This window comes from Cyprinodon variegatus, unplaced genomic scaffold, assembly GCF_000732505.1.
Source record: "Cyprinodon variegatus isolate N-32 unplaced genomic scaffold, C_variegatus-1.0 Scaffold351, whole genome shotgun sequence".
NCBI classification, from domain to species: Eukaryota; Metazoa; Chordata; class Actinopteri; order Cyprinodontiformes; family Cyprinodontidae; genus Cyprinodon; species Cyprinodon variegatus.
Window position 1 is genome coordinate 183617 of NW_015150804.1, and position 11552 is coordinate 195168.

The following is an 11552-nucleotide window of genomic DNA, read 5'->3' on the forward strand; positions in this document are numbered from 1 at the left end:
AAGAAATACTCTGTAATTCCGATAAAACTTGCTCCATAGCCACGCTAACGCTAGCCGCCATGTTCTTTAGACTGAACTGTCGCGCTTCTCGTTGCGTCACACCTCAACCCGCCTCAAAGCCAACGCTGATTGGACGTTCGTTTGGTGAACTGCTCCAAATTTTCTTTAACGGAGAGTCTCCAGACTGATCTGCGAGTGAAACTTTGAAAGCTCGCAAGATCAGGATGGCTCTCACGAGGCTAGTAAATGGCACGTCCAAGGTTTTTTAGTTTTTTTGGGGATTGCAGGTGATCTACAATGATTACAGCATTAATGTTCAGAAATACGAAATACTGTTTGGTTCCACCCATTAAAATGAGTAAAAACCTAAGTTCTGATGACATGTAGCCATGTAGCTGGAGGTAGTAATGACAAAAGTTTTATTAAAAAAAATAAGTAAATAAAATTCTAAGTCTAAAAAAAAAATAAAAAATAAAAACAATTTCTATTGTATATACTGTGTCTAAACATCCTCTATTTTCTTGTATCTGAAATTTTTCCTGCTACTGGAAATACAATTTCCCGAAGGGAGTAATCCCAAGCGATTAATAAAGTCAAGTCTAAGTCTAATAATTATGATACTAAATAATATTTACATAGGTAGCCTACCTTAAAATGATGAATTAATTAAATATTAATAAACAAGGGAGCCGATTCTGTGGATATTATTGTTGGTCTTTTAGGGATTAACACAAATATGTGCAGCTTAAAATTAACAAGACCCTTAATCCCAGTGAAAAAGATGATAAAAGGTCTATTTTTAGCTGTAATTTTTTTGCCATTATCTGGAAACTCTGCTGTCCCTCAGGTACGTGGCCATGAGCCACCCAACGTCTGTGCACCTCTACTTCCTGTCGGACCAGTTCCAGGGCTACCTGGTGCGTCACGTGGCCACCAACCGAGCCTCCACCCAAATGGAGACCCTGGAGACCTGGGTGACACCCAAAGACCATTTCACCCTGTCCAACCAGCCTCACACCAGTAACAGACTCCAGCACATCCAGGTCAGACCACATCAGAACCACTAATCCAACCTAAAGTCCAGTTGTTTGTTTTTCTGAGGATTTGTCTATTAGAAATGATAATCAGCTCTGATCTGTTCTTAAAATGTTTGTCCAGTTGAAGCTGAAGAGATTCACAGTCTGGTTGTTTCAGGTCGGGTCAGACTGGGATCCAAAAGAGCGCATCTTCAGGAACTGGGGGGGTCTTCTGGGACCCGAGGACGAGCCTGTAGCTGTGCAGCACTGGAGCCGAAGTCAGAGCAACCTGACTGCCACTGTGGTCTGGATCGACCCCACCAACGTCATCGCCGCCACCTATGACATCCTGGTGGACGCGTCCGCCGAGGTCACCCACTACCGGCCGCCTCTCACCGCGCCGCTGCGACCGGGCGTCTGGAAGCTGCGTGTGCTTCACCACTGGAACCTGCTGGGTCAGACCAGCTTCGTCGTTGCTCCGCTGGAGTTTCACCGACAGCAGCCCATTCAGAAAGGTGTGCAGGACAGTAACTCATGCGTCCCGTCACATGAGTCACATGTAATCAAGCCCATGGTTATCTGGTGCAGAGCATCTGCACTCTGCAAATGCTTTAGAGGGTTCGGTGCAGCTCAGAGGAGATCAGATTTAGACTGTGAGTGGAGGTCCTGCTCCCTCAGCTGACACCACGTGCAAACATATTAATAGTTTCAGTAAGTCGTGGACACACAGGGTCACCTCCGTCTGATTAGGCCTCCCCCTCCTCACAGTTAAACCTCAGTGGGAGCTGTGGGTCTCCAGAGGCCCTAAGTAAAGACCAGTGACACGACAAACGTTCCTTGGGCTGAAAAGGGCTGCAGGACTGAAGGGGAGGATCACTGCTGTTTCTATGCAGAATGGACAATCTAAAGAGCCAATTTTAACCTGCAGCCTTTCACTAACATAATTGTTCCTGTTTTTTAGCTGAATCAAAGAAAAACATTTGTTTGATGAAAGAGAAGAAAATAGGATTTTAGATCCAACATGATACCAAACAGCAGTAGGATAAAACTGAGATGAAGTGGCTCTAAAAACTCATATAGGTTTGTGACAAAGCAAAAAATGAAAAAAGTTTTCATACCCTCCGTATTTCCCAAAATCCTTAATGTGACCACCACAGTACCATGGAAAACAAAGATCAGTAAAGTGTGGTGTCAGTTTATCAACAGTCCCGTTTACTCTGATACTGTCATGGTTTTATCTACATTGCAAAAAAACGGATCTAAAATAAGTGTATTTGCTTATAATTTCAGTTGGTAAATCTGATGATTTGCCAATAGAATCAGTGTTTTACCCTTAAAATAAGATTATTGGATATTATGCACTTGAAATAACAGACTATAAATGTTTTGTAGTCTTCTCACTCCATTCGCAAAGTGTCTCACTTTCCTGCTCAGTTTCAAGAAAAAATGCATTTATTTTAGAAAAATATAATTAGATTTCAGTTTATTTGCAGTGTAATGTAGTGCAGGAAGGACTCTCAGTTGAAGTAGAATTAGTAAAATAAACTTTATTGCACATAAAGGGAAGGTGAGAAAAATTATCCAGGTCAGGAGGAGAAAGAAAGTGGGAGCTGGAAAGAGAGGAACAATGAGTAACTGGGGAATGAACCAAACAAGAGGGTCTAGATCTGGGCTTATGGAAGAATTGCCCCCAGGGAGATGTGAGTAGATCTGGGGTTGTGGATGAATTGATGAAGTGATCCAGAGGGAAGTTGGTGTAAAGCAGATGCTGCTGCAGGTAGAACCCGGTGGTTTGTGCAGAGATACTAGAAAGGAGGTTACCAGATATGGATGAGTATCCAGGAGGATCAGAGAAGCAGGCAAACAAAACTAGTGATTGTGAGGATCTGAGGGGCTTGATGTTACCATGGGAGGATAACAATCAGGGTTAACCCACATAGATGCAGGACAAGTAATCAGTCCAGTAGCAGCCTCAGGATGCCCTGCAGTGGATAACCTATAGAATAACAAAACAACAACCACCTAAAAACCCTGATTCCTGACTGATAACCCTTAATAAAAATCCAGAGCATAACTTTTAGAGGTCAGCTGATTGGGACATAAGAAAACACCTGTGTGTAATTTAATCTCCAGTGTTTCTTTTTCTGCTCTCAGAGGCTGGGACATTTAGATTTGTGGAGGAAATTCCCTATTTTTCCAGAAAAGCTAGTCAGAGTCGATTCAAGGGTGCCGAACACACAATATTTTTATCTGGTCAATTATTATTATTAAACAACCTTCTTCACCTTCAGAGCTATGTGCTGATTTATATTGGCCTTTGAATACTTTAGCAGAGTATTTCTAAGGTTATATAGTCTGATATAGAGATAGAAAGATATTGATTATTTTGACATCAGTCTATTTTTCAACCATTAGTTCTGGAGCCTCATTGGACCTTTCAGCGTGGCTCTGAAGTTTGGATGGAAACTGATAAAGAAAAGATAAATACATTTAAAAATAGATATAAAAATGCATATTTGAAGATTTTATCATTGTGTAGCTGCATTAGCACATCACAGCATCTCCAACTCAAAATGATAAATAAGCAGTGACAATCTTTTGGTAACAATCATTTTTCCAAGTGTGAAGATTTTTCTCCTTGCAGAAGGTTTTTTTTTAATCTTAAAACCCTGAAAATATTGTGGCTTTTTAAACATGACAAATATTTTATTATAGATATTCATAAAGAATGATGCCTTATTAAAAAGCATCATGTAACAGTAGGGGCTCTAAAGAAGTTCGATTTAGCTGAATTCGGGGCCAGTGTGGCCTTGTAGACTTAGGTTTGCAGATACTTGATATGTGTTCTGATTCTTGAAGCCTATTTTGTTTTTTTCTTCCTCCATTTACATAATAGAGATGCAACAAAAGCCTCAATGTAGACCAAAAACAAATAGTTATTAACAAATCAAGCATAACGTAAACAACGAATGGCCAAAGGATGAAGTGCAAGGCATGCGCTTTATGTGATCTCAAAGCATGGCGGCTGAATGAACTGATAAATCGGTGAACACATGAAATTATTGGCCGATACAGGAAAATAATATCAGCCAGCTGAGGTATCAGTCTGCCTCTAGTTTTATGGTGTGTTTCCTGTGAACCCTAAAGAAAATGCCTTAATTTAAAGATGTTGGTTTGATTTTAAAGTTTCTTCTGTCTGTCCTCCTGTCCACACAGAGGATACACTGCGGCTTCACGCCGGTCCAGCCAGGAATGCCTACATGGAGCAGAGCTTCCACGGTTTGAACCCGGTGCTACGGCTGCCGGTGAGTCTCAGCGCCGTGGAGGAGGCCGAGGCAAACTCCGCCCTGACGGGGGCGCCGCTCAGACGCTGGCTGGACGGCCTCCTGGCGGGCCACTGGTCCGCCTCGGACGTCTGCTCCCTTGGCCCCAGCGCCTGCCCCGTCATGCAGCGATGTCCCCTTACAGCATGGAGCTCAGCCAGCCCTGACCCAAAATCTGAACTGAGCAAACCCAGAGAGAACGGGCGGATCAGGTAGCAGTGGGATGGACGGAAAACGGAGAGAGACGGATGAAGAAAGGCACCTTTGTGTCTGGTATTTATTTATTTAAAGATTCCAGGAACCGAAGAGGAGAATCCAAACTCAGTCTGATCCCACTTCAGTTTGGGACGGTGAGGCTGCTGAGCAGAGCGAATGAATGTCACATCCAGAACCTCATACCTCTTGTTGTTGAGTCTGAAGGAGCTGCCTCACATGTTCACACTGAAAACAGCTGTGGATGCTCGATTTAAAGGAGCAGCTCAGAAAAATCAGCCCCAATCCAAACGTTTTATTTCTTTATTTGATGTCGACCATCAACAGATGTTTAAACTCAACAAAAATATAAATGCAACACTTTTTGTTTTGCTCCCATTTTTTATGAGATGAACTCAAAGATGTTTAACTTTTTCCATATACACATTATCACCATTTCCACAAACCAGTCTAAATCTGTGAAAGTGAACTTCTGCTGTGTGATAAAACTGCAATTTTCAGAGTGGCCTTTTATTGTGTGCAGTGTAAGGCACACCTGTGCACTAATCATGGTGTCTAATCAGCGTCTTAATAGGGCACACCTGTGAGGTGGGATGGATAGGGTTAGGGTTATCTCAGCAAAGTAGAAGTGCTCACTATCACTGATTTAGACTGGTTTGTGAACAATATTTCAGGGAAATGGTGATATTGTGTATGTGGAAAAAGTTTTGGATCTTTTAGTTCATCACATAAAAAAATGGGAGCAAAATCAAAAGTGTTGCGTTTATATTTTTGGTGAGTGTATAACTGGCCTTGATGTATTTCGCACAGTTCCTGAACAGCTTTGGGATGTATAGGGAGGAATGTTTCAGTAGTATTTCTCAGAGTTTAAGTGTGGAGCAAAGAAAATTCAAGTATTAAAAAAAATCTTCCATTTTAAAGGGATATAACTGTTACTTTTGTTTTTAAGAACAAGTGCTCCCTCTAGTGGCATCGTACTGTAAATTTGGACCACATTAAGAAAGAAGGTTTTAAATTTTTTTACAGACCAAATGCTGTACATGAACAAACATTTTCCTTAAAATAATATTGTTATACAAAAAACAAGCTTTATAAACCTCTGAAAAACTTTCAAAAATGTTGCAGTTGGAGTTTATATTGTAAATTTGTTTTTGTTCAGCACCAACATTTCCTGTAAAGTTTAGATGGACCCAGGATTTGATTTTGTTTTTTTCCTATTTGTATTTTAGATGCTGAGTTGGACTCAAATTAACTCAGTTATGTGTTTTGCCCATTTTACATCTAAAGAAGAAGATTGCTTCCTGTGAGCTTAGAAACATTCTCCTCATTAGTTATCTTGGAGTGAAGTGTTAGTCAATGGTATGAACATGAACAAAGCTTACAAAGTTATTATTATTGGATATTTTAGACGTTAGACCTGAATTGTATACATGGCTGAAAATGCCGGATGATTGATGGATGCAGAAAAATACATTTTCAATGGTTGGATAAATCACAGATGATTGAATTTTTAGATAAAAATGAGAGGAAATTGATAGATATTTTAAGTTACTGGAAAATAGATTTTGGATTACAAATATTTGCATTCTTCTTTCTTTCCCTCTGCATATTAATCCACACCTGAAAATTCTCAACTCCAATTCCATCCTTTCTTCCAGACTGAGTAGGAACTGTTATGGATGTAATTTATCCCATCAACCTCCTCAGCAACCACAGGTGTTTTCACATAGAGTCCAGCTGGAGTCAGAGGGAGAAACTCCATAAAAACAACAACTCAAACGTTTTTCTCTTTTCTCACTCAGATGGTTTGCTGAAACATTTTCCCATTCTTTATGAAAACACGATCAAATGTGAAGAACTACCACAGTTTAGGACATTTTGTTGCCTAATCACCACCTGCTGGCGGGACATTTTTATTTCATTATTATCTATTGAAATAACAGTCCTCTGGTCATATCTGATAAGCAGATAAAAAGTGAAAAAAAATCTTTCTTGTTGAATATTTTCTTAACATGTCGAAGGTTTTTCTTCCTGTACTCCAGCTGCTCTGGTTTGTGTGAACTTCTGGGTTTTCTTTGTGCCATTTTCAAATCCTTCAGACTTGAAGTGAACCAATCCTGAAAGGAATTGATCTTCATATTTCTTTTTAATGTTTTCTCTCTGTGTTTCAAACATTTAGGACCTGCTGGAGTAATTTATTTATTTTTTTTCTTAGTAGTTCCTCATCTGAAGAGATTCTGTATGTGCTTTCTAGGGTAAAATATGTGCCTTTGTTTCTGAAGGCTGATTAAACTACTAAATTTTATTGATCACAGAGGAACCATCTTGATGAAGCTGTGATGTGCTTTTCTTTCCATCATGTCGTCTGAAAGATGGGAGACTGGATTCTTATTGAGTTAAATAAACACCTTTTAGTCTTCTCTGATGAAGAAATGTCTAATTTTACATTTTTAGTTCAGAAACTATCTAAATTTATGCCTTTTTGCTGCTAATTATTTCCATAATCTTCCTGCTCCTCAAAAAGGATAAAACTGAACATCAAGGTCGCCCTCATGTGGACAAACGGTGTAAAACTGACAACTTAAAACATTGAACATTTTAAAATATTTCAATGATCTGATATTTAATGATTATGATCTGATGAAGGCAGCCCGCATATCTGTTTTATGAATGTTGAATAATCAATTATTCTGTTTTCTATGTTGTGGATCAGAATGAAAGTTAATTTATTTTTACTAAATCAATTCAAAAACTGAGAGTATTATTTAAATAAATACACACAGAATGTTGTATTTCTAGCTCTAATTTATTTTGTTATTGTTTTTTTTATTTTATTTATAACTTTCAAAGATGAAAAGCCAAAATTCTTTTCTTAGAAAATTAGAATATCAGACTAATAAAAGATTCTTTTAATAAACTATTGTGGGTCTAATGAGTAGTATTTTCATGTACTATACTGTATCTCTGGTCATTGCTGCATCAATGCTGTGAAACATGCAGCTGATCAACCTTCAGTTCTGCTAAGGTGTTGAAAGGGATTAATAGGCTTCTTCTTGACAATACTCAATGTTTTCCCTGCATTATTGATCAGGGTCAGAAAAGCAGGTCCTGAGAGTTTATGTAGTGTGAGCCACAGCCAAATTGCACTTTCAATTAAAGCTGCATCTCATAATGTTTGTCAGCAAAGGAAGGAAAGAGTCTCCTTTTGGAACCACGTTCTTTCCTTTCACTCTTCTTTCCATTATAATATTGAATAAAGCACTTTGTAAACCAACTAGCTTTCTCAGCTTGTGTGTTAAATTGTGCAATAGAAAACTTTCCAATCAGAAATCTCTCCTGTTTATGTGGGGAGGACTGCTTTAAAATTTCTGAAATACTGAATTTGAGGTTTTTATCAGAATTCAATAAAAAAAAATCCATATTGGATCATTTTGTTGAATAAATGAGAGTTTTCCTGTTTTGAACCAAAAGTGAAGCTGATGAACTGATATAAAGCTTTATGTGTTAAACAGTTAGAGCAGATCTGTGATGGCTCATTCCTTTTATTTCTGATTCAAAGATAATTTTGGGTGAAATGCTGGAAAAATTCGTCACCAAGGTCTAAAGCCTGAATAAATGTTGGAAAACATCAACAAATGAACCCACATTTTAGAGCTAAAAAGGTTAAATAAAAGCCTTGAAGTATTTATTCCCCGTCCTTAAATGATAACGTAAACCCCATCTATGGCTGCAGCCTAAGGAATTTTTGTTGGTTTTGATTTTTTTGATTCTCTGAGAAATATTTAAAAAATCAGGAAAGATGATTGGCTTTTTTTTTAACTGGCACAAAATTACAGAAATGTACAAACACTCCAGTCATTAGTAACATAACAAGAGCAGATCAATGAAAATCTGGACTAAAACATTCGAATCTTTGTATATTTGAAATTCATGCAGATACTTTAAATCTTAATTCTAAACCCAAACGTGATTTCTTAACGAGACTTATCATCTTCATTAAGAATCAAGTCAATCAAAAACACACTATTTGGTTGGTACGCTTTAAATATAATTTATCTTTTCAAAATTTTGGGTTTTAGTGTTGTACCTACTCAGGTAAGTAAGTTATAAGTAAATTACCAACATGGATTCCATCAACCTGATTTGATGACAAGGATGTTTAGGTTTTGTTTTTTTTTCATTTAAAAAAAAATCTTTTTCTATGGCTAAAAGGGCTGGGAGATAAATGTTAAAGTTGCAAGTTTAGCCATGGATCTGATCTGAAATGACATAACTTTACATTTTTTTTTTTTTTTGTGAAGGGATTATTTGGGCCATTCATTTCCACATCTACCTAAATGTATAGCTTGTAGAAAATGATTGAAAGCTCTGCTAATGTCCAGGAACCTAAACACGCTCACTGTTTTGTCTCATGTTTCTCATCTGTGATTTAAATAGTTTCTTGGCTTAATCGTTAGTTTCTGAATATTGTAAATGTGTAATCCCTTTAAAGAATTAACCTGAATATTGGTATGAAAAGTAGTGCTTGGCACTTCCCCTTCATAAATTAGTTATTTTTCTAATTTTACATTTTGCTTTACAGTTTGTTTCTGCTTATAAGATATATATAAGAGAAAAAATAATGATTAAACTAAATGAACTAAAAAAATCACAGCGGACACTGCGTTCAGTATTAGTCCGCCTTTAAATATCTGTATTGCTGCAACCCAGGTTAATAATAATAATAATAAACAAGGTGTTTTATGTAGATATATAAAATGCATATCCTCTAAATGTGGAAACTAAACAATATAATAAAAGCAATACAACTTAAATTGGTGTGTTTGACACCTTGATGAAAAAACAAACATAGCTACTAATATGATACATTTTTTTTTATAATTTCTTTCTTTGGTACACACAATTTTTTAACGATAAGTTTTTTTTAATGTTAAGTGCCTTTTATTTTGACAACAAAAACAGGATATCATAATTTCACATTTCCGCAAGAACAAAACGGGATTAGTTTTAATTAAATAACCAGATAGTTATTGTTCTTAACTAATAATTAAAAAAATGAACTTAGCAACGTATATGATACAATGTGTTCTCTCTCCCTGCGTCTTTCAGCTGCAGAAGTCAATATCGAGCGAACCCTCTTCAATAAGAGCGAATCAATTAGAACGACGTGCGCCTGCTTCCTACGTCTGTACGTCCCGGAGGCGCGGGCGGAGAAGAAAAGGAGCTCCGTTTCAAACAACGATGGGGGAAGTTTGCGAGAAGAACTGGAAGTCATGTCTTTCTGTTGTTTGGAGAATAAGTAACGTTTTAATGTCCGTCTTCTTTGCTTTGGCTTCATATGTTCAGGTAAATGTTTGATAAATCAGTGTTTGCTCTGTCTGTCTTCCTCTAATGATATAGCCTAACTTTCCCTGATCTCATTCTGCAGATCAATGACCCAGATGCAGGTTTATGGATGGTAGGTTTATGATTATTGAAGCTTATATTTATGTTCAGGTTGTGTTTTCAAGGTATTTCTCTTTCAGGCGGGTTATGGAGTTCCTGCGGTGCTTTGTGCATTTATTGGTTTCAGACCTCATTTGACAGGTAGGCAGAAAACTGCTGATTCCTCTGGAGCCACATGATCTCTCCTGTTTTCCACTTCTTTTTTTTTTTTTGTAAAAACTTTATTAGCACGTTATAAACGACATGCAATTTCGAAAGCATAAGTTGAAGCTCAATTTATTAATTTACAGAAAAAGCAGATATGGATAAATGGAGCAAAAAATAAATAAATAAACAGATAAAAAAAAACACCTAGAGATCTGCTGCACTGTTACTAAATGATTAAATAATTGGATTATTTTGGAAGATTTACTTTTTTTTGTTTTGTTTTATTTTTTCCCCAGTTGTTTATTTCAAAGATCTGTTATTCTAAAGTCATAAAAGCAGGGTCATTTTTTTTTGCCCTATTATGTTATGTATAAAAGGATTAAATTAATTATATATTTTAATTGGTTGTTAAATATGAATTAGTGACTCTGAAGTATTTATAATTTGTTCAGAAATATATTTTTTTGAAATATTCATGAAAATATATGATTGCAAGTGGAACCAGAAAGAAGCAACATCGACATAATTAACAAAAATATGCTCAGTGGTTCCCCTCACATCTACAAAATACACACTTGTTTTTAGAATAGGAAAAACAGAGACAATTGCTTTGAAAAGTAATACTGAAGTACAACTTTGAAAAGAAACTTTTAGATTTTGTTTTTAACTATATAAGAGTTTTGAGGTAAATCGTTGGACTCTGTACCATTAAAGCATGCTTCACTGGATGTAATAGCACCATCTAGAGGCTAAATGGGGTAACACTTCAAGTAGTTATTTTTCATCTGAGTATTTCGTCTTTAATTTCAGAGACTTTGCCCTGGAGGCGAGTTGCTGATCTCCACCTAATGATCTCCAGTGCAGCTATCTTCATATTAGGGTGGAAACTTTACAGAGAACAAGTCACGCAGATCTTCCAGCAGGAGGAGGGCAGGTATGGTATCACCTCATGTCAACTGGATAAAAAGAAAACTGAGCTTCTTAAGTCTAAATATTTTAAAATTAAAATGAAAAAAAAAAAAAAAATGGAACCATCTTCCAAAATAAATGGTTTCAAGGCATGAAGTTTTGCCCACTAACATTCAGGGTCAGCAGACCCAATTAGTACATCGGAGTTAAAGTGGAGTGAAATAAACGACTCACTTGTTTGATGTTTAGAGATGCATCTGAATAAATCAGAATATGATTAAAATATGAATTTATTTCATAAATGCAATTCTAAAAGTTCAAAATAAAGTTCACTCTTAAACTTTAGAACTCATCAGATGTGTCTCTAGCCTCGTGAGACCATCCTGATCCCGCGAGCTTTCAAGGTTTCACTCGCAGATCAGTCTGGAGACTCTCCGTTAAAGAAAATCTGGAGCCGTTCACCAAACGAACGTCCAATCAGCGTTGGCTTTGAGGCGGG

General features: G+C 37.1%; 2 protein-coding genes across 2 annotated transcripts in view; both read left to right on the forward strand.

Moving 5' to 3' along the window:
• The window catches only part of LOC107091768 (xylosyltransferase 1-like), a 40468-nt gene extending 32651 nt beyond the window's left edge, over window positions 1–7817 (forward strand). Inside the window, exons 9-11 of the mRNA XM_015385912.1 lie at window positions 848–1043; window positions 1195–1531; window positions 4233–7817. Of these exons, the coding sequence (XP_015241398.1) occupies window positions 848–1043; window positions 1195–1531; window positions 4233–4555 (856 nt within the window). The 3' untranslated portion in view covers window positions 4556–7817. The remainder of the gene's footprint in view (window positions 1–847; window positions 1044–1194; window positions 1532–4232) is intronic.
• Window positions 7818–9766: 1949 nt separating this feature from the next.
• Window positions 9767–11552, forward strand: part of tmem220 (transmembrane protein 220) — a 3767-nt gene continuing 1981 nt past the window's right edge. The window contains exons 1-4 of the mRNA XM_015385908.1: window positions 9767–9898; window positions 9981–10010; window positions 10078–10138; window positions 10955–11078. Of these exons, the coding sequence (XP_015241394.1) occupies window positions 9794–9898; window positions 9981–10010; window positions 10078–10138; window positions 10955–11078 (320 nt within the window). The 5' untranslated portion in view covers window positions 9767–9793. The remainder of the gene's footprint in view (window positions 9899–9980; window positions 10011–10077; window positions 10139–10954; window positions 11079–11552) is intronic.